Source organism: Vicugna pacos, chromosome 14 (genome assembly GCF_048564905.1).
Source record: "Vicugna pacos chromosome 14, VicPac4, whole genome shotgun sequence".
Taxonomy (NCBI): Eukaryota; Metazoa; Chordata; class Mammalia; order Artiodactyla; family Camelidae; genus Vicugna; species Vicugna pacos.
Window position 1 is genome coordinate 32,506,213 of NC_133000.1, and position 23,706 is coordinate 32,529,918.

Here is a 23,706-nt window from a genome sequence, read left to right on the forward strand (position 1 = left end):
GGTTTGAAGTGCCTGCCGTTTTCACTGTAAAACGAAGTTGGAGGTTGTACCTCCCCATATATATGTATGGAGTGGAGTTGGCAACTGAAAAGAAACTTTGTGTTCCCTTCAAGCTAGGTGAAGGACGGCTTTCACACACACTTATTTCTCAGAACTGAGCATGTGGAGAGACGTTCGTTCATCCAGCACCAAGGGAACGGGTTGCAGGAGAAACACTTACTCTGGTTTCTCAGTCTGTTTCCTAGTGCCGGTTTGAAGTGCCTGCCGTTTTCACTGTAAAACCGAGTTGGAGCTTGTACCTCCCCATATATATGTATGGATTGGAGTTTGCAACTGAAAAGAAACTTTGTGTTCCCTTCAAGCTAGGTGAAGGACGGCTTTCACACACACTTATCTCTCAGAACTGAGCATGTGGAGAGACGTTCGTTCATCCAGCACCAAGGGAACGGGTTGCAAGGGAAACACTTACTCTGGTTTCTCAGTCAGTTTCCTACTGACGGTTTGAAGTGCCTGCCGTTTTCACTGTAAACCCGAGGTGGAGGTTGTACCTCCCCATATATATGTATGGAGTGGAGTTGGCAACTGAAAAGAAACTTTGTGTTCCCTTCAAGCTAGGTGAAGGACGGCTTACACACACACTTATCTATCAGAACTGAGCATGTGGAGAGACGTTCGTTCATCCAGCACCAAGGGAACGGGTTGCAGGAGAAACACTTACTCTGGTTTCTCAGTCTGTTTCCTAGTGCCGGTTTTAAGTGCCTGCCGTTTTCACTGTAAAACCGAGTTGGAGCTTGTACCTCCCCATATATATGTATGGAGTGGAGTTGGCAACTGAAAAGAAACTTTGTGTTCCCTTCAATCTAGGTGAAGGTCGGTTTTCACACACACTTATCTCTTAGAACTGAGCATGTGGAGAGACGTTCGTTCATCCAGCACCAAGGGAACGGGTTGCAGGAGAAACACTTACTCTGGTTTCTGAGTCTGTTTCCTAGTGCCGGTTTGAAGTGCCTGCCGTTTTCACTGTAAAACCGGGTTGGAGCTTGTACCTCCCCATATATAGGTATGGAGTGGAGTTGGCAACTGAAAAGAAACTTTGTGTTCCCTTCAATCAAGGTGAAGGACGGCTTCCACACACACTTATCTCTCAGAACTGAGCATGTGGAGAGACGTTCGTTCATCCAGCACCAAGGGAACGGGTTGCAGGAGAAACAATTACTCTGGTTTCTCAGTCTGTTTCCTAGTGCCGGTTTGAAGTGCCTGCCGTTTTCACTGTAAAACCGAGTTGGAGCTTGTACCTCCCCATATACATATACGGAGTGGAGTTGGCAACTGAAAAGAAACTTTATGTTCCCTTCAATCTAGGTGAAGGACGGCTTTGACACACACTTATCTCTCAGAACTGAGCATGTGCATAGACGTTCGTTCATCCAGCACCAAGGGAACGGGTTGCAGGAGAAACACTTACTCTGGTTTCTGAGTCTGTTTCCTTGTGCCGGTTTGAAGTGCCTGCCGTTTTCACTGTTAAACCGAGTCGGAGCTTGTACCTCCCCATATATATGTATGGAGTGGAGTTGGCAACTGAAAAGAAACTTTGTGTTCCCTTCAAGCTAGGTGAAGGACGGCTTTCACACACATTTATCTCTCAGAACTGAGCATGTGGAGAGACGTTCGTTCATCCAGCACAAAGGGATCGGGTTACAGGAGAAACAGTATCTCTGGATTCTGAGTCTGTTTCCTAGTGCTGGTTTGAAGTGCCTGCCGTTTTCACTGTAAAACTGAGTTTGGGCTTGTACCTCCCCATATATATGTATGGAGTGGAGTTGGCAACTGAAAAGAAACTTTGTGTTCCCTTCAAGCTAGGTGAAGGAAGGCTTTCACACACACTTATCTCTCAGAAATGAGCATGTGGAGAGACGTTCGTTCATCCAGCACCAAGGGAACGGGTTGCAGGAGAAACATTACTCTGGTTTCTCAGTCTGTTTCCTAGTGCCGGTTTGAAGTGCCTGCCGTTTTCACTGTAAAACCGAGTTGGAGCTTGTACCTCCCCATATATATGTATGGAGTGGAGTTGGCAACTGAAAAGAAACTTTGTGTTCCCTTCAAGCTAGGTGAAGGATGGCTTTCACACACACTTATCTCTCAGAACTGAGCATGTGGAGAGACGTTCGTTCATCCAGCACCAAGGGAATGGGTTGCAGGGGAAACACTTACTCAGTTTTCTGAGTCTGTTTCCTAGTGCCGGTTTGAAGTGCCTGCCGTTTTCACTGTAAAACCGAGTTGGAGCTTGTACCTCCCCATATATATGTATGGATTGGAGTTGGAAACTGAAAAGAAATTTTGTGTTTCCTGCAAGCTAGGTGAAGGACGGCTTTCACACACATTTATCTCTCGGAACTGAGCATGTGGAGAGACGTTCGTTCATCCAGCACCAAGGGAACGGGTTGCAGGAGAAACACTTTCTCTGGTTTCTCAGTCTGTTTCCTATTGCCGGTTTGAAGTGCCTGCCGTTTTCACTGTAAAACCGAGTTGGAGCTTGTAACTCCCCATATATATGCATGGAGTGGAGTTGGCAACTGAAAAGGATCTTTGTGTTCCCTTCAAGCTAGGTGAAGGACGGCTTTCACACACACTTTTCTCTCAGAACTGAGCATGTGGAGAGACGTTCGTTCATCCAGCACCAAGGGAACGGGTTGCAAGAGAAACACTTACTCTGGTTTCTCAGTCTGTTTCCTAGTGCCGGTTTGAATTGTCTGCCGTTTTCACTGTAAAACCGAGTTGGAGCTTGTACCTCCCCATATATATGTATGGAGTGGAGTTGGCAACTGAAAAGAAACTTTGTGTTCCCTTCAAGCTAGGTGAAAGATGGCTTTAACACACACTTATCTCTCAGATCTGAGCATGTGGAGAGACGTTCGTTCATCCAGCACCAAGGGATTGGGTTGCAGGAGAAACACTTACTCAGTTTTCTGAGTCTGTTTCATAGTGCCGGTTTGAAGTGCCTGCCGTTTTCACTGTAAAACCGAGTTGGAGCTTGTACCACCCTAATTTATATGTAAGGAGTGGAGTAGGAAACTGAAAAGAAATTTTGTGTTCCCTTCAAGCTAGGTGAAGGACGGCTTTCACACACACTTATCTCTCAGAACTGAGCATGTGGAGAGACGTTCGTTCATTCAGCAACAAGGGAACGGTTTGCAGGAGAAACACTTACTCTGGTTTCTCAGTCTGTTTCCTAGTGCCGGTTTGAAGTGCCTGCCGTTTTCACTGTAAAACCGAGTTGGAGCTTGTACCTCCCCATATATATGTATGGAGCGGAGTTGGCAACTGAAAAGAAACTTTGTGTTCCCTTCAAGCTAGGTGAAGGACGGCTTTCACACACACTTATCTCTCAGAACTGAGCATGTGGAGAGACGTTCGTTCATCCAGCACCAAGGGAACGTGTTGCAGGAGAAACAATTACTCTGGTTTCTCAGTGTCTTTCCTAATGCCCGTTTGAAGTGCCTGCCGTTTTCACTGTAAAACCGAGTTGGAGCTTGTACCTCCCCATATACATATATGGAGTGGAGTTTGCAACTGAAAAGAAACTTTGTGTTCCCTTCAAGCTAGGTGAAGGCCGGCTTTCACACACACTTATCTCTCAGAACTGAGCATGTGGAGAGACGTTCGTTCATCCAGCACCAAGGGATCGGGATGCAGGAGAAACACTTACTCTGGTTTCTGAGTCTGTTTCCTAGTGCCGGTTTGAAGTGCCTGCCGTTTTCACTGTAAAACCGAGTTTGGGCTTGTACCTCCCCATATATATGTATGGAGCGGAGTTGGCAACTGAAAAGAAACTTTGTGTTCCCTTCAAGCTAGGTGAAGGAAGGCTTTCACACACACTTATCTCTCAGAACTGAGCATGTGGAGATACGTTCGTTCATCCAGCACCAAGGGATCGGGTTGCAGGAGAAACACTTACTCTGGTTTCTGAGTCTGTTTCCTAGTGCCCGTTTGAAGTGCCTGCCGTTTTCACTGTAAAACCGAGTTTGGGCTTGTACCTCCCCATATATATGTATGGAGTGGAGTTGGCAACTGAAAAGAAACTTTGTGTTCCCTTCAAGCTAGGTGAAGGACGGCATTCACACACACTTATCTCTCAGAACTGAGCATGTGGAGAGACGTTCGTTCATCCAGCACCAAGGGAACGGGTTGCAGGAGAAACACTTACTCTGTTTTCGCAGTCTGTTTCCTAGTGCCGGTTTGAAGTGCCTGCCGTTTTCACTGTAAAACCGAATTGGAGCTTGTACCTCCCCATATATATGTATGGAGGGGAGTTGGCAACTGAAAAGAAACTTTGTGTTCCCTTCAAGCTAGGTGAAGGACGGCTTTCACACACACTTATCTCTCAGAACTGAGCATGTGGAGAGACGTTCGTTCATCCAGCACCAAGGGATCGGTTTGCAGGAGAAACACTTACTCTGGTTTCTGAGTCTCTTTCCTAGTGCCGGTTTGAAGTGCCTGCCGTTTTCACTGTAAAACCGAGTTTGGGCTTGTACCTCCCCATATATATGTATGGAGCGGAGTTGGCAACTGAAAAGAAACTTTGTGTTCCCTTCAAGCTAGGTGAAGGAAGGCTTTCACACACACTTATCTCTCAGAACTGAGCATGTGGAGAGACGTTCGTTCATCCAGCACCAAGGGATCGGGTTGCAGGAGAAACACTTACTCTGGTTTCTGAGTCTGTTTCCTAGTGCCGGTTTGAAGTGCCTGCCGTTTTCACTCTAAAACCGATTTGGAGCTTGTACCTCCCCTTATATATGTATGGAGTGGAGTTGGCAACTGAAAAGAAACTTTGTGTTCCCTTCAAGCCAGGTGAAGGACGGCTTTCACACACACTTATCTCTCAGAACTGAGCATGTGGAGAGACGTTCGTTCATCCAGCACCAAGGGAACCGGTTGCAGGAGAAACACTTACTCTGGTTTCTCAGTCTGTTTCCTAGTGCCGGTTTGAAGTGCCTGCCGTTTTCACTGTAAAACCGAGTTGGAGCTTGTACCTCCCCATATATATGTATAGAGTGGAGTTGGCAACTGAAAAGAAACTTTGTGTTCCCTTTAAGCTAGGTGAAGGAAGGCTTTCACACACACTTATCTCTCAGAACTGAGCATGTGGAGAGACGTTCGTTCATCCAGCACCAAGGGAACGTGTTGCAGGAGAAACACTTACTCTGGTTTCTCAGTCTGTTTCCTAGTGCCGGTTTGAAGTGCCTGCCGTTTTCACTGTAAACCCGAGTTGGAGCTTGTACCTCCCCATATATATGTATGGAGCGGAGTTGGCAACTAAAAAGAAACTTTGTGTTCCCTTCAAGCTAGGTGAAGGAAGGCTTTCACACACACTTATCTCTCAGAACTGAGCATGTGGAGAGACGTTCGTTCATCCAGCACCAAGGGATCGGGTTGCAGGAGAAACACTTACTCTGGTTTCTGAGTCTGTTTCCTAGTGACGGTTTGAAGTGCCTGCCGTTTTCACTGTAAAACCGAGTTTGGGCTTGTACCTCCCCATATATATGTATGGAGTGGAGTTGGCAACTGAAAAGAAACTTTGTGTTCCCTTCAAGCTAGGTGAAGGAAGGCTTTCACACACACTTAACTCTCAGAAATGAGCATGTGGAGAGACGTTCGTTCATCCAGCACCAAGGGAACGGGTTGCAGGAGAAACACTTACTCTGGTTTCTCAGTCTGTTTCCTAGTGCCGGTTTGAAGTGCCTGCCGTTTTCACTGTAAAACCGAGTTGGAGCTTGTACCTCCCCATATATATGTATGGAGTGGAGTTGGCAACTGAAAAGAAACTTTGTGTTCCCTTCAAGCTAGGTGAAGGACGGCTTTCACACACACTTATCTCTCATAACTGAGCATGTGGAGAGACGTTCGTTCATCCAGCACCAAGGGAACGGGTTGCAGGAGAAACACTTACTCTGTTTTCTCAGTCTGTTTCCTAGTGCCGTTTTGAAGTGCCTGCCGTTTTCACTGTAAAACCGATTTGGAGCTTGTACCTCCCCTTATATATGTATGGAGTGGAGTTGGCAACTGAAAAGAAACTTTGTGTTCCCTTCAAGCTAGGTGAAGGACGGCTTTCACACACACTTATCTCTCAGAACTGAGCATGTGGAGAGACGTTCGTTCATCCAGCACCAAGGGAACGGGTTGCAGGTGAAACACTTACTCTGGTTTCTCAGTCTGTTTCCTAGTGCCGGTTTGAAGTGCCTGCCGTTTTCACTGTAAAACCGAGTTTGGGCTTGTACCTCCCCATATATATGTATAGAGTGGAGTTGGCAACTGAAAAGAAACTTTGTGTTCCCTTCAGGCTAGGTGAAGGAAGGCTTTCACACACACTTATCTCTCAGAACTGAGCATGTGGAGAGACGTTCGTTCATCCAGCACCAAGGGAACGTGTTGCAGGAGAAACACTTACTCTGGTTTCTCAGTCTGTTTCCTAGTGCCGGTTTGAAGTGCCTGCCTTTTTCACTGTAAAACCGAGTTGGAACTTGTACCTCCCCAAATATATGTATGGAGTGGAGTTGGCAACTGGAAAGAAACTTTGTGTTCCCTTCAAGCTAGGTGAAGGACGGCTTTCACACACACTTATCTCTCAGAACTGAGCATGTGGAGAGACTTTCGTTCATCCAGCACCAAGGGATCGGTTTGCAGGAGAAACACTTACTCTGGTTTCTGAGTCTCTTTCCTAGTGCCGGTTTGAAGTGCCTGCCGTTTTCACTGTAAAACCGAGTTTGGGCTTGTACCTCCCCATATATATGTATGGAGCGGAGTTGGCAACTGAAAAGAAACTTTGTGTTCCCTTCAATCTAGGTGAAGGAAGGCTTTCACACACACTTATCTCTCAGAACTGAGCATGTGGAGAGACGTTCGTTCATCCAGCACCAAGGGATCGGGTTGCAGGAGAAACACTTACTTTGGTTTCTGAGTCTGTTTCCTAGTGCCGGTTTGAAGTGCCTGCCGTTTTCACTGTAAAACCGAGTTTGGGCTTGTACCTCCCCATATATATGTATGGAGTGGAGTTGGCAACTGAAAAGAAACTTTGTGTTCCCTTCAAGCTAGGTGAAGGAAGGCTTTCACACAAACTTTTCTCTCAGAACTGAGCATGTGGAGAGACGTTCGTTCATCCAGCACCAAGGGAACGTGTTGCAGGAGAAACACTTACTCTGGTTTCTCAGTCTGTTTCCTAGTGCCGTTTTGAAGTGCCTGCCGTTTTCACTGTAAAACCGATTTGGAGCTTGTACCTCCCCTTATATATGTATGGAGTGGAGTTGGCAACTGAAAAGAAACTTTGTGTTCCCTTCATGCTAGGTGAAGGACGGCTTTCACACACACTTATCTCTCAGAACTGAGCATGTGGAGAGACGTTCGTTCATCCAGCACCAAGGGAACGTGTTGCAGGAGAAACACTTACTCTGGTTTCTGAGTCTGTTTCCTAGTGCCGGTTTGAAGTGCCTGCCGTTTTCACTGTAAAACCGAGTTTGGGCTTGTACCTCCCCATATATATGTATGGAGTGGAGTTGGCAACTGAAAAGAAACTTTGTGTTCCCTTCAAGCTAGGTGAAGGAAGGCTTTCACACACACTTAACTCTCAGAAATGAGCATGTGGAGAGACGTTCGTTCATCCAGCACCAAGGGAACGTGTTGCAGGAGAAACACTTACTCTGGTTTCTCAGTCTGTTTCCTAGTGCCGGTTTGAAGTGCCTGCCGTTTTCACTGTAAAACCGAGTTGGAGCTTGTACCTCCCTTTATATATGTATGGAGTGGAGTTGGCAACTGAAAAGAAACTTTGTGTTCCCTTCAAGCTAGGTGAAGGACGGCTTTCACACACACTTATCTCTCAGAACTGACCATGTGGAGAGACGTTCGTTCATCCAGCACCAAGGGAACGGGTTGCAGGAGAAACACTTACTCTGGTTTCTGAGTCTGTTTCTTAGTGCCGGTTTGAAGTGCCTGCAGTTTTCACTGTAAAACCGAGTTGGAGCTTGTACCTCCCCATATATATGTATGGAGTGGAGTTGGCAACTGAAAAGAAACTTTGTGTTCCCTTCAAGCTAGGTGAAGGACGGCTTTCACACACACTTATCTCTCAGAACTGAGCATGTGGAGAGACGTTCGTTCATCCAGCACAAAGGGAACGGTTTGCAGGAGAAACACTTACTCTGGTTTCGCAGTCTGTTTCCTAGTGCCGGTTTGAAGTGCCTGCCGTTTTCACTGTAAAACCGAGTTGGAGCTTGTACCTCCCCATATATATGTATGGAGTGGAGTTGGCAACTGAAAAGAAACTTTTTGTTCCCTTCAAGCTAGGTGAAGGACGGCTTTCACACACACTTATCTCTCAGAACTGAGCATGTGGAGAGACGTTCGTTCATCTAGCACCAAGGGAACGGGTTGCAGGAGAAACACTTACTCTGGTTTCTGAGTCTGTTTCCTAGTGCCGGTTTGAAGTGCCTGCCGTTTTCACTGTAAAACCGAGTTGGAGCTTGTACCTCCCCATATATATGTATGGAGTGGAGTTGGCAACTGAAAAGAAACTTTGTGTTCCCTTCAAGCTAGGTGAAGGACGGCTTTCACACACACTTATCTCTCAGAACTGAGCATGTGGAGAGACGTTCGTTCATCCAGCACCAAGGGAACGGGTTGCAGGAGAAACACTTACTCTGGTTTCGCAGTCTGTTTCCTAGTGCCTGTTTGAAGTGCCTGCCGTTTTCACTGTAAAACCGAGTTTGAGCTTGTACCTCCCCATATATATGTATGGAGTGGAGTTGGCAACTGAAAAGAAACTTTGTGTTCCCTTCAAGCTAGGTGAAGGACGGCTTTCACACACAATTATCTCTCAGAACTGAGCATGTGGAGAGACGTTCGTTCATCCAGCACCAAGGGAACGGGTTGCAGGAGAAACACTTACTCTGGTTTCTCAGTCTGTTTCCTAGTGCCGGTTTGAAGTGCCTGCCTTTTTCACAGTAAAACCGAGTTGGAACTTGTACCTCCCCATATATATGTATGGAGTGGAGTTGGCAACTGGAAAGAAACTTTGTGTACCCTTCAAGCTAGGTGAAGGACGGCTTTCACACACACTTATCTCTCAGAACTGAGCATGTGGAGAGATGTTCGTTCATCCAGCACCAAGGGAACGTGTTGCAGGAGAAACAATTACTCTGGTTTCTCAGTCTGTTTCCTAGTGCCGGTTTGAAGTGCCTGCCGTTTTCACTGTAAAACCGAGTTGGAGCTTGTACCTCCCCATATATATGTATGGAGTGGAGTTGGCAACTGAAAAGAAACTTTGTGTTCCCTTCAAGCTAGGTGAAGGACGGCTTTCACACACACTTATCTCTCAGAACTGAGCATGTGGAGAGACGTTCGTTCATCCAGCACCAAGGGATCGGGTTGCAGGAGAAACACTTACTCTGGTTTCTGAGTCTCTTTCCTAGTGCCGGTTTGAAGTGCCTGCCGTTTTCACTGTAAAACCGAGTTTGGGCTTGTACCTCCCCATATATATGTATGGAGCGTAGTTGGCAACTTAAAAGAAACTTTGTGTTCCCTTCAAGCTTGGTGAAGGAAGGCTTTCACACACACTTATCTCTCAGAACTGAGCATGTGGAGAGACGTTCGTTCATCCAGCACCAAGGGATCGGGTTGCAGGAGAAACACTTACTCTGGTTTCTGAGTCTGTTTCCTAGTGCCGGTTTGAAGTGCCTGCCGTTTTCACTGTAAAACCGAGTTTGGGCTTGTACCTCCCCATATATATGTATGGAGTGGAGTTGGCAACTGAAAAGAAACTTTGTGTTCCCTTCAAGCTAGGTGAAGGAAGGCTTTCACACAAACTTTTCTCTCAGAAATGAGCATGTGGAGAGACGTTCGTTCATCCAGCACCAAGGGAACGTGTTGCAGGAGAAACACTTACTCTGGTTTCTCAGTCTGTTTCCTAGTGCCGTTTTGAAGTGCCTGCCGTTTTCACTGTAAAACCGAGTTGGAGCTTGTACCTCCCCTTATATATGTATGGAGTGGAGTTGGCAACTGAAAAGAAACTTTGTGTTCCCTTCAAGCTAGGTGAAGGACGGCTTTCACACACACTTATCTCTCAGAACTGAGCATGTGGAGAGACGTTCGTTCATCCAGCACCAAGGGAACGGGTTGCAGGAGAAACACTTACTCTGGTTTCTCTGTCTGTTTCCTTGTGCCGGTTTGAAATGCCTGCCGTTTTCACTGTAAAACCGAGTTTGGGCTTTTACCTCCCCATATATATGTATGGAGTGGAGTTGGCAACTGAAAAGAAACTTTGTGTTCCCTTCAAGCTAGTGAAGGAAGGCTTTCACACAAACTTTTCTCTCAGAAATGAGCATGTGGAGAGACGTTCGTTCATCCAGCACCAAGGGAACGTGTTGCAGGAGAAACACTTACTCTGGTTTCTCAGTCTGTTTCCTAGTGCCGTTTTGAAGTGCCTTCCGTTTTCACTGTAAAACCGTTTTGGAGCTTGTACCACCCCTTATATATGTATGGAGTGGAGTTGGCAACTGAAAAGAAACTTTGTGTTCCCTTCAAGCTAGGTGAAGGACGGCTTTCACACACACTTATCTCTCAGAACTTAGCATGTGGAGAGACGTTCGTTCATCCAGCACCAAGGGAACGGGTTGCAGGAGAAACACTTACTCTGGTTTCTCAGTCTGTTTCCTAGTGCCGGTTTGAAGTGCCTGCCTTTTTCACTGTAAAACCGAGTTGGAACTTGTACCTCCCCATATATATGTATGGAGTGGAGTTGGCAACTGGAAAGAAACTTTGTGTTCCCTTCAAGCTAGGTGAAGGACGGCTTTCACACACACTTATCTCTCAGAACTGAGCATGTGGAGAGACGTTCGTTCATCCAGCACCAAGGGAACGTGTTGCAGGAGAAACAATTATTCTGGTTTCTCAGTCTGTTTCCTAGTGCCGGTTTGAAGTGCCTGCCGTTTTCACTGTAAAACCGAGTTGGAGCTTGTACCTCCCCATATATATGTATGGAGTGGAGTTGGCAACTGAAAAGAAACTTTGTGTTCCCTTCAAGCTAGGTGAAGGACGGCTTTCACACACACTTATCTCTCAGAACTGAGCATGTGGAGAGACGTTCGTTCATCCAGCACCAAGGGATCGGGTTGCAGGAGAAACACTTACTCTGGTTTCTGAGTCTCTTTCCTAGTGCCGGTTTGAAGTGCCTGCCGTTTTCACTGTAAAACCGAGTTTGGGCTTGTACCTCCCCATATATATGTATGGAGCGGAGTTGGCAACTGAAAAGAAACTTTGTGTTCCCTTCAAGCTAGGTGAAGGACGGCTTTCACACACTCTTATCTCTCAGAACTGAGCATGTGGAGAGACTTTCGTTCATCCAGCACCAAGGGAACGGGTTGCAGGTGAAACACTTACTCTGGTTTCTGAGTCTGTTTCCTAGTGCCAGTTTGAAGTGCCTGCCGTTTTCACTATAAGTCCATGTTGGAGTTTATACCTCCCCAGATATTTGTATGGAGTGGATTTTGCAACTGAAAAAATTTTGTGTTCTCTTCAATCTAGGTGAAGGACGACTTTCACACACACTTATCTCTCAGTACTGAGCATGTGGAGGGACGTTCGTTCATCCATCACAAAAGAAACTGTTTGCAGGCAAACACTTACTCTGGTTTCTCAGTCTGTTTCGTAGTGCCGGTTTGAAGTGCCTGCCTTTTTCACTGTAAAACCGCATTGGAGCTTGTACCTCCCCATATATATGTATGGACCATAGGCCGACACCAAAGAAGAGATTATAGAAAATATAGAGAGCCTGAAATTATTGTCTGGAAAACCTAGCTAAGATTCCTAAATGGCCCAACTTAACTAACCACAGGACTGCCACATCAATTATGGGGCAAATTGTTCCTAGTGGATTTTTTTTAATAAATAAATAATGATCCACTTCCTATCACAGGGAATTATGATAAGACTGAGTATATGTTCTAACAACAAATAGTGTAGAAATTATAATTTCTACTTTATTCAAACTGCTTCTTCTATAAATTTTTGAATCTTTTTTCTTAAGACTGATTTGTTCCATATGACCTCGTGATAAAATTTTCAACAGGTTTTATTAAAAAATTTCACCATAGTGAGAGTTTATTACATCAACTATTCCTTTATGGGAAACCCATGTGCCTTGTCACTCTCTTTCATAAGATTTCCTGTGGAAAATTCAATCCTTCATTCAGAAAAATGCTGAGCAATATATCTCATGGAAAACCGTCATAAACTGCCACACAAGAAAATGAAAATGACACTGAGCAGCCCGTGAACCCGTCAGACACACACAGTTCACTGTTGTGTTCCCGCCTCGAATTTCTGTAACCAGCAGGGAAATGTGCATCTCTAGAAATAGACATAAACAATTTTCAGTACCTGAGCACACAATTTCCCTTTCAGGGTTTAGTGGGCTTCCATTTAATTCTATGAGAAATGTTTAAAACAACCGAACAACAGCTGAGATAGGGTTTAAAGTAACTTTTATGTCAGTGAAAATAAAGCCAACTGACAGTTATCATTTTTACTTTATTTGATCTCACTCTCTTACTTTACCTCCCCGACCTCCTCCACAAAATGATGGTGAACATCCCCTCCTGGGTCAGAAATCTAAGTAGAAATTACCAATCACATTGAGGTGTGCTTTGTTGTTTTATTTTTCAAAACAACACAGTTTCATTCATATGATTTAATAATTAAGATCAGAAACAAAGTCTAATCAATAAATGGTAGACAACACATGTCGTCATAGCTGCTCATCAGGTTTGGCCCCACGTTACACACTTTTACATGGACATGTGCCATGTGCTGTCATGGGAAACGGTGAGTGGGGACAGGGCCTCTGCTCTCACAGGGCACACAGCCTGGTGGGGCAGGCGGTGTTCAATCATTGCCCTTTTCTCTTTAATGTACTTACAAATTATGGGAAATGCTATTTAAAAAGAACAAAATGAGTCAATGAAAGTGAAAAATACAAGGATAGTATTTAGGCTGAGGGAAGACAGGGAATCTCTTTGAATATCTGACACTCCACTGAGACCCAAAGGACAACTCTGGCACTGCAGGTGAAGGGCAGGGACACACTGATAAAGGGCTGAAATCCGGAATATACCAAAATTTCTTTACACTCAACAAGAAGGATGAATAACCTGATTAAAAAATGAGCAAAATGCCTGAACACACACCTCATCAAAGAAGAAATCTAGATGCCAAAGAAGCCTTTGGAAAGATGCTCCACAGCACCTGTCATCAAGGGGATGCAGAGTGAAACAGCGAGATACCACTGCACACCTGTCAGAACTGCCAAAATGCAGAACACTGACAGCACCGAATGCTGGTGAGGATGTGGAGCACCAGAAAATATAATGCATTGTTGGTGGGAATGAAAAATGGCCCAGGTACATTGGAAGACGGTCTGGCAAATTTTTACAGAGCTAGACGTAATTCTAACATATGATCTGGCAACTGTGCTCCTTGGTGTTTACTCGATGAAATTGAAACTTATGTTCACACACAAATCTGCATACAGATGTTAATAGCAGCTTTATTCATACTCAACAGAATTCAGAAGCAACTAAGCTCTTCTTCAGTAGGTGAATGGATAAATAAACTGTGGTCCCGCCAGAAAATGGACTATTATTTGGTGCTAAAATGAAATGAGTTATCAAGGAATGGAAAGACATGGAGGAACCTTAAATGCATATTACCAAGTGAAAGAAGCCAATCTGGGAAGTTTCAGCAACTGTCTGATTCCAAATGTATGGTGTTCTGGGAAATGGAAAAACACAGAGACTGAAAGATCAGTGGCTGCCAGAGGCTAGAGGGGAAAGAGCAATGAATGTGGTGCAGCACGGAGCATTTTAAGGTCACTAAGACAGACGACTCTGTATGATGCTGTGATGGTGGATACATGTCATTGTACATCTGTCCAAACCCACAGAGTGCACAACACAATGTGTAAATCCTAGTGTCAACTGTGGGCTATGGGTGATGATGACGTGTCAGTGTAGGTTCACCCATTGTCACAAATGTACACTCTGGTGCAGGTGTCAATATTGAGGAGGCTGTGGGGACAAACTGCAGTTCATACACCCAATCCAGCCCCAGCCACCGCTGTTAATAAAGCTCTATGGGTGTGTGGACTGTCTGGCTGTTCTGGCATCTAAACAGCAGAGCTGAGCAGCTGCACCAGAGATCAGGAGGTTTTCAGACCCTGAAATATTTACCCCCAAGCCCTTGAAAGGAAAAGTCTGCTGAGCCCTGTTCTAAATGAATCAAAATTCACCCTGATGAGGCAGGACAGCAGGGCCCAAACCAGGCATGGTTAATGGGGCTGAAGCAATGTTTTAGTTCCAACACATTTGCTGAAGTCCTGCAGGTCCAGCGACAGACTGTAGCCAGGAAGCATCTGCAGGAGGAGTCGGGAGCAGGCCTTCCCGCCAGGCTCTGGGATGCCGGGGGCCGCGTGCCGCACGGGGGCCACCCGCTTGAAGAAGGTGGACTTGCAGTGGAAGCCGATCAACTCGTAGAGCTCGGAGAGGATGCTGCACGGCTGAATTCTCTCCTCGGAACGCTGAAGCACAGGGAGAAAAGCAACAAGCATCTGAATGAAACACGTAAGTGAAAAAAGACCCATAAAAATGGTTTTCCCTTAAAACAGAGACCCGATGACACAGGAAGGAAGAGGAAGGCTGACTTAGTGCACTGATGGGACCGGATGCAGAAACGCAGGGAAGCAGCACTGTGCAGACACTCCAGACCCCCTCTGGGCCCCACCTCTCCGCATTCCACCTGTCCCTTTACTAGAAAAGCCCGTATTCCCTGAAATAGAGGAATCTGCTACCTAAACATGGGACACAGAGAAGGGAAAGAGGAAAAGGAAGGGAAAGTAAAAGAACAACAGTTCATCTAGACCCTAGGGTCTGGGCGGGACTTTCACCAAACACACAACTTCTCAAAGCACAGAGCGCACAGGGAGAGGCTGACAGAGTGACTGCGACTTCTGCTCCTAAAGCACCCAGCTACCTGTCAGCACACGCTGCGCCCGTTACTGAATCATTACAATCATCTCAGAAACAACTACTACCCCGGCTCACAGGCAAGGAAATCTGAAACTCGGGGAGGAATTATTATCATCCTGGACAAAGTCCCACAGCCCAGTAGTCTCAGAGCCTCCGGCAGACCCTGGGCTAAAATGCTCCTCATCACCACGGGCCCTGAGACTCAGGCTGAGGCCACGTCAGGTCTGCACGGGCCCAGAGCACAGTCTGTGGGACAGGGAATGCTCCCACTCGAAGTGCCAGGTCAAGGCCCTCAGGAACTTGTGTAATGAAACCAAATCCCCAAATTCATTTCCAACCCACTGCCCTGTCCGGGAGGACTGCTCGGCACAACTGCGCTGTCACCTGTGCACAGGCTGAGCAAGGGGCCCAGACAGTGATGTGACATCCCAGTGGAAGTGGCTCGGAGACCACTTCATCACAGGACAGATTCTCCCGGCTTCCAACGTTAACTCTCCATTCCATTTCCAACTGGAAAGTAAGTTTAGACTTGTTTTCCTCTCTTAGAAACAAAGAGAGCAGTAACATCAGAGGGAAACTCAAGACTGAGGAAGAGTCTCCTGGTCATTTGCAAGGATAGGCTGGGGAGGGAACAGAGACAGGGATCAGAAAGACCCGTGTTCCAGTCCAAAGTCTGCATGTCACTCGCTTTGACAGTTTCCTTTTTAATACAGGTGATAAAATCTAATTATGATTGTTGGGAAAACTAAATGAAATAACGTATTCCACTAGCATAGGTGTAAAATCCTCCATGAGTGTTCCAGAAATGGACGTGATCGTGGTTAGTTACTGTCTGCCAATTCTTGTGTTCTCAGCTCACATCACCCAACCAGAGATGTGCGAGAGAATGCCTCACCAGCCAGCAGCCTTCTCCAACTTGGAAACTTACAGTGTCCGAAGAGCAGGCAGTGTTGGATGCTTTGCGGCACTCTGGAGGTAGCACTCCAGTGATGACTTTAAAAAGCTGGGGAGAATTTAGGGGACCATACAGTTCAAATACAGAGTACTCATTCCATGTCTACAAATATTCATCTCTAGCCATGATGATTAAGAGAGGAAATACATATTCAAACATACATCATTTTCCCACATAAGTGCATCAAAACAATTTGGAAAGAGTGTAACTTTCTTCTCTAGATCACACAGCGGGGATTACAAGGTTTGTACTGACAGCCCTACTTGTAAATCATCTGCAAACGTAACTGGGTCCACTATCAGTCATCATAATTTGAAGGGAATGTTAGAAAAGAAAAAAGCCAAGCTAATACTCTCCAGTCTTTTGTTTGGTTACGATGTCACAGAGGAGATGGACAGCTCAATAAGGAACCACTCTGCCGTGATCACGGAGCCGGGGAGCGGGATGTGCGGCAAGATGTATGACGCAGCCGCAACTGTGCCCATGCTTCTAGGCAGGTACCCAAAGTCACCTTGACAAGGTGTGAAACGTTTATGCCCACTTCCTCATAACCTGACATGTATTAAAGAGAAATGGAAACTTATAAACGGCCAATACCCTTGGTGGATACACCGTCCAAAGAGCAAAGTCACAGTTTGACAACTGGCCATCCCGGTACCTTGGGATTCATTCTTGAAGAACCTTAAAAACCACTCCTCTGTACTCAAGAAGTGCTGCCTACTAGTCCTATCTTTGGCTCATGGATACCGCATGTTGAAGTGAACTTCAATGTCTGCACAGATTTGACTGTCTTTCTCCAGGTTCACTTGTCCATTCTGAAGAGGCCTGAGTTAAGTCCAAATTCCTTAAGATTAATTCCCTCCAGTGACAACTCAACGAGCCTGTAATTACAAGCCAACTGAACAGGACTGTCCTCAGCGAAAAATGTCACCAACCCTTCACTGCTTTCTTAAATTCCTCTCCTGGTTAATTGCAATATACTAACACCACCCTCCACCAAGTTCCCCAACTATGTCAAATAGAAAGTAAGGTCCATAAAAGAGGAGACAACTCCATAGTCACCTTTGAATTCCTAGCATAAAGTAATGTCAATAAATAGAACTATGATTATGGCTTCTTTCCTTTAAAACCTTTCTGGTTATTTAAGTGAGACCATGGAAGGGAGGTGTTTGAGTCCAGTATCTTGATCCAGAAGACTCTGGAGGCCTTTTTCAGAATGGCTGTCCACTGATTCATTCAAAACACACCTTCTCTTTCCGGGAGGAGCTGTGATTTTCTGCCATGGGTTTGTGGTCACTCTCATGCCAGAACAGCTTTAAACTAAATCCTTACTTTGGATATGTTATTTTTTCCCGCTTCCAAAAAATTTTACTTTCCTTACTTCCTTGCCTTGAGGAATGCTTTTATTCTTTTCTTTCTAATTCAACCTTTTATAAAGCAGGATTCTCAGGATGTGCTTGGCCTTACATAAGAACAGCCATCCAACTCCCAGTGTGAGAGGCCACAGGCTCACCTCCTGCCCTCCTGCCAGGGCAACTGAAACTCAGTTCAGGAGCCAACCGGCACCCCAGGGCTTCTAAGGCTCACGTATCTCCCAGAATCCCTGCTTTCTGGTTTGTCTTGGCTTCTGTGAATTTCCCCTCACTTTCTTGACAATTAACTGTGCAGCTTGAAAGATGAGGAAGGAAGGTTTTATTTCTTAATCAGAATTTAAAGGAACTTATGTAATGAAGCTTTTCACGAGTTTCTAGAACCCTCCATTGCTGAGACAGAAAACACACAAGATATTTTCTAAATTTAGCTATCATGTGCATTTTTCTTTGCTTTTGTTTTGTTAACTGCTAATAGACATTTTTTAATTAAAAAATAAAATAAGGTCCCAAATAAGATAGAAAATTGAAGGGGCAAACAAAATTAAAGAGCAAAGACAGAAAAATGATAAGTACTCTACAAAGTTAATAGAATAAATACACTATGGATCAGACCAGCAATTCTCAGTAACAGCTAATTGAAACCTGACCATGAGGTAAAACGTCTCTCCTGTCAGGAGATGACCAACAGAAAATAGAATTAAATCAACAACCTAAAATTCTAAGTCTGGTGAGGTATAGAAGTCTACCAGCTAAATGTGTCTTCTTCTGGAAAAGAGGGAGACTCACCAGCTCTTTTCTGTGGAGCCTGAGCCCAGGAGAGGACAGTGAAGTGTGTTCTGTAAGTACCCAATTAGCAATGTGAGTGATGAATAAAGAGATGTGAGCTTTGATGAGAGATGATACTACTATTCACTTGTCCTGTAAAGTATGCCTTCGCGTTCAGAGATCAATATCTCGGCAGGAAAATGCACAGCCCGGGACCAGACCACTTCTGTGATTGTGACACTGCACTTAGATGTCTCAAGGGCACCTCCAACTCCACCTGCAAAGAGCTAACTTCACGGTGTTCCTCCCATAGCCATCCTGCCCAGGGCCCCTGGTCGGGGGCAAGGTCTCCCTGCCTCTCCCAGCTCAGGCCAATCACTCACAGATGTGACAAGACCCCTCCTTCAGGGACAAATTTCCTCAGTCAACGAGATCCACCACCCACACCTGTCCTACCAGGTACTCACTGGCACTCCCTCAGCACTGACTCTGTGCTGGGGACCATGCTGCACACTGTGCACACGTTATCTCACTGGATCTACACAGCAGCCCTGGGAGTTCGGTACATCACTGCTTCTATTGATTAGATAAATTGTTTCACTTCCTTGGGTGTGTCATCCAAAGTGACACGGCTACTGAGCCACAAACCTGGGACTGAAAATCACTTGAAAATTGAACACTGCTACACCTCGCAGCCACCCTACTCTGACTCATCACATCACCTCCTGCCGAGCCTTCTAAATGTTTCTAAGCATTCTACAAGACAAAAGTGATCTACGAGAGCACCGCACTAGCCTACTTAAAATCTGTCATTGACGGTCCACTGCTCTTAGGAGAAAGCCCCACCGGGCCTGAGCACAGCCCAACGGCCCGGCATCCGCTTTCCCTGCGCGGCCGCGCCGCCTCACCCACCACGCAGCTCTACACGTGCAGCGTCCAGGACAGGGATGCTGACTCCGTACAACCCGGGACTCGTCTCACTCATACAATGATCACCATCTTCAGTGGTTACCTTCTTCAATACTGAATCTCAGAAAAATATTTTCTCTGGATGAATCAATATCTTTTTCCTTACAACTTCCCATCATTGATAATGAGCTCCCCCCAAAAGAGAGAAGACCTAATCCTCAGTCTTCTTATCTGTAAAGTGCAAATAACAGGGAAATATGAGAGGTTTTATTAGAAGTAATATTCATGTGAGGCTGAGGGACAATTCCCAACATACAGTAAGTACTCAATATGTGCTTACTTAATAGTAATAAGAATAGATTACATTCCAGCAACCTTAAATCAATGCTTTATGGCTTTGTCTAAAAGACTACTGACAAACTGTTGGACGAACTGTTTTGAGCAGATCAGCACAAGTGTACTGGGCGAGGTAAGCGCTGACTCCAGTTACAGCTGCAACCAACCAGCACTACGGGGCGGGAGCAGTTTGCTCAAACTCTTACATGTTGCTTGAGGATTTAGTTGTAGTTATTGAATGAAGACAGGTATTATTTACTCAAAGCTCCTGAAACATAAATCTTCAAAGATTGATGCAAATTATGTTCCAAGTACAACACTCTCACTAGAAATTACTTGAAAATTATAGTCTTAGCTCCTCCGCACATCAAAAGAGCATTTTCCTAATGTATCTGACTATATACTCTGAAAGGATTGTTTAAAAGAAATTAAGATGAAGCCATCCTGAATAAGATCTCAGTATCATCTACACAAACCCCACCCAAAGGTCTCATTTCTCACTTCCACATAGGTGTTCAGATGGCTTAAGCTGGGTCTTGGTTTCTTATGACACGGGGGTGGGAAGAATTGTGGATAGATCAATGTAGCAAATATAAACCTAGTGTATTTGCTATGTAGGAATCCTAGAAATAAATAAATTGATATATATAGCCCCACCCTTATGAAGCTAAGCCTTTCCATTTACAACAGCATAAAAAATAAAATGAGAGATACATTTAACAAAAGTTTACAAGGTTTGTACATTGAATATTTTGAAGTATCACCAAAAAAAATTTAAAATATCTTCATATATGGAAGGCATCAAATGATCATGCAATGGTAGAAAATATTGTTAAAAATGTTAAGACTTCCCAAAGTAATCTACATATTTAATGAATTTCCTATCAAAATTCCAGCTGACTTCTTTGCAAAAATTGAAAAACTGATCCCAAAATTCATATTGAAAGCAAGGGACCCAGGTCAGCCAAAACAATCTTGAAAAAGAAGAGCAAATTTGGAGGACTCACTCAAAGGTTACAGCAAATCTATAGCACTCAAGTCATTATGCTTCTGTCATAAGTTTGGATGCAGAAATCTATGAGACACAATAAAAAATCCTGGGGGGAAACTTACATTTACAGTTAGTTTTCCAGAAATGTGCCAACAACACTCCATTGAAAGTATAGTCTATTCAACAAATGGAGCAGAGACACCTGGGTATCTGAAGGCAAAAGAATGTATCTGGAATCTGGACCCCGTATTTTATATAACAAATATTAATTCAAAATGGATCACAGACAGAAACGTAAAAACTAAATGTATGAACTTTCTAAAAGAAGACATAGTATGAATCTTTGTGGTCATAGGATAGGCTATGGCTTCCTAGATACAATACCAAGAACACAAGTGATAAAACAAAATAGATAAAATGGACTTCATCAAATTAAAATCATTTGTTACAAAGGACATCATCAAGAGTGTGAAATGAAAGGGGAAAGGGGTAGCTCAAATGATAGAGTGCGTGCCAAGGAAGAAAAACAAAATGAATAAATCTAATTGCCCCCCCTATAAAGAAATTGTTTTAATGTTTAAAAAAATTAAAGTGAAATGACAATCTGCAGAATAGGAGAAAAATCTTGCAAAGCATATATCTAATAAGAGACTAGTATCCAGGATATAAAACAAATGCTTACAACTGAACAATACAAAGAAAATCGACCCAATTTTTTAATTTGCCAAGGATTTAAATAGATACACAATTGGCCAATAAGCATCTGAAAAGATGCTCAGCATCACTAGCGAAATCAAAATCAAAATGAGATCTCATTTTAAACTCACTAGGATGGTTATAATCAAAACATGGACAATAACAAGTGTCAGTCAGGAGGCAGAGAAATGGATACCCTCAATATGCAGCCGTTGGAAAGGGGCAATGGTGCAGCTTCTTTGGAAAAGCCCGATGTTTCCTCAAAAGGTTAGAGTTATGTGGCTGAGCAATTCCACTCCTACATGTAGAGTCATCCTTCAGTGTCCTCGGGGGGTTGGTTTCAGGAACCCCCCACCCTGGATACCATAATCCAAGGATGATCAAGTCCCTTTGCAATCAGCCATCTGGATCCATGAAGTGGAAACTACAGATATGGTGGGCCAACTGTACAGCCAACAGAATGGAAATGTATTCTCACAAAAACTTGCACATCAATATTCATAGCAGTATCATTCAGAGTAGCTAAAAGTCACTAAAAATATCCATCCATCAATGAATGGATAAACAAAATTACCAAGAATAGTCCCACAAACTTTTGGTAATTGAATCTTTGACAAAGGAGGTGAGAACATACAATGGAGTAAAGACAGCCTCTTCAGCAAATGGTGCAGGGAAAACTGCACAGCTGCATGTAAATCAATGAAGTTAGACTACCCCCTCACAACATACAAAAAAATGAATTCAAAATGGCTTAAAGACTTAAAATTGTAGACAAGACACTATAAACCTCTTAGAAGAAGACATAGGCAAAACATCTGACATATATCTCAACAATGTTTTCCAAGAGCAGTCTACTCAAGCAATAGAAATACAAGCAAAAATATACAAGTGGGTTCTAATTAAACTTACAAGCTTTTGCACAGAAAAGAAAACAAAAATTAAAGCAAAAAGACAACCTATGGAATGGGAGAAAATAGTTGCATTAAATGAAAGTGACAAGGGCTTAATTCCCAGAATATGTAAACAGCTTTTACACTTGATAAAAAAGAAAAACAAACAATTCAATCCAAAAATGGGCAGAAGACCTAAAGAAACATTTCTCCAATGAAGACATACAAATGGCCAATAGGCACATGAAAAAATGCTCAATATCATTATCAGAGAAATGCAAATCAAAACTGCAATCAAGTATCACCTTTCACCAGTCAGAATAGCCATCATTCATAAGTTCATAGACACTAAATGCTGGAGAGGCTGTGGAGAATTTGGAACACTCCTACACTGTGGTGGGAATGCAGTTTGGTGGAGCCATTGTGGAAAACTGTATAGAGGTTCCTCAAAAGACAAAACCTTGGGGGCCCAGATGACACAGCAATCCCACTCCAGGGCATATATCCGTAAGGAACCGTAATTCAAAAAGACACTTTCACCCCAATGTTCACAGCAGCACTATTTACAATATCAAGACATGGAAACAACCTAAATGTCCACTGACAGACGACTGGATAAAGAGGTTGTAGTATATATGTCCAATAGACTACTATTCAGCAATAAAATAATAATAAAATAATGCCATTTGCAGCAATATGAATGGACCAGGAGAATGTGATTCTAAGTGAAATAAGCCAGAAAGAGAAAGAAAAATACCATATGAGATCGCTCACATGTGGAATCTAAAACAAACAAACAAAAAAAAACAAAAACAAAGAAACAAAAAGATAAACTTATCTACGGAACAGAAACAGACACAGAGACATAGAACCCAAACTATGGTTACCAGAGGGGAGAGGGTGTGGAAGGAATAAATTGGGAGTTCAAGAATTGCAGGTGCTGAGTATGTATACAATAAACAGCAAGTTTATACTGTATAGCACAGGAGAATATATTTAATAACTTATAGTAACTTATGTTTAAAAAGAATATGAAAATGAATACAGGTATGTTCCTATTTAACTGAAGTTTTGTGCTGTATACAAGAAACTGACGCAACACTATAAACTGACTAGACTTCAATGAAAATATTTTTAAATAGACCAAAAATGAAAAAAAAGGAAAAGGATATTATCAAACAAAAAGAATAAAGTACTGATTCAGGCTACAATATGAATGAACCTTGAAAATTTATGCTAAAATAAGCCCGTCACAAAAGGGCAAATAGTGCCCTTTAAGGTGAACTGTATCTAAGCATTTATTGTACTACTCCTGTAAATTTTCCGGAGTTTTGAAGTCTATCAATATCAAAATAAAATGTATTATACATTAAAAACTTAAAACGCTTCCTCACAGGAGGGCTTTAATTATTAAATGCAGAAAAGCATGTAAAACTCTTGGAACAACAATTTTCACGTCCACACACAGTCACTGCTGTCACTGCCACTCAGAGTGTGGTGCCAGCGCTGATGAGAGCTGCCTCCACTCGCTTCCCTGCAGACAGGAGTGAAGGCCTGAGCTTTGACAGGCAGGGTTTGCGTGAACCTGGGTCAGCCACAGCCACGTCCCAGACTCTGCGTTACCCAAATTTCTTATACAAACTGCAACATGTAATGTAAACACTCTAGAGGGATGTATCTTACAACACAGGGAATACAGACAATGTTTTACAGTAACTATAAATGG

At 43.9% G+C, this 23,706-nt stretch overlaps 1 protein-coding gene across 3 annotated transcripts in view; it reads right to left on the bottom strand.

The window, feature by feature from the left end:
- The window catches only part of LOC140701209 (trafficking protein particle complex subunit 9-like), a 722,564-nt gene that overhangs the window by 548,415 nt on the left and 150,443 nt on the right, over positions 1-23,706 (bottom strand). For 2 of the 3 annotated variants that reach the window (XM_072976652.1, XM_072976655.1), the window contains exon 3: positions 14,095-14,617. The exons of the other annotated variant lie outside the window; for it this stretch is intronic. In XM_072976652.1, the coding sequence (XP_072832753.1) occupies positions 14,369-14,617 (249 nt within the window). In that variant the 3' untranslated portion in view covers positions 14,095-14,368. Of the gene's footprint in view, positions 1-14,094; positions 14,618-23,706 lie in introns of those variants that run through there. 3 annotated transcript variants of the gene reach the window in all.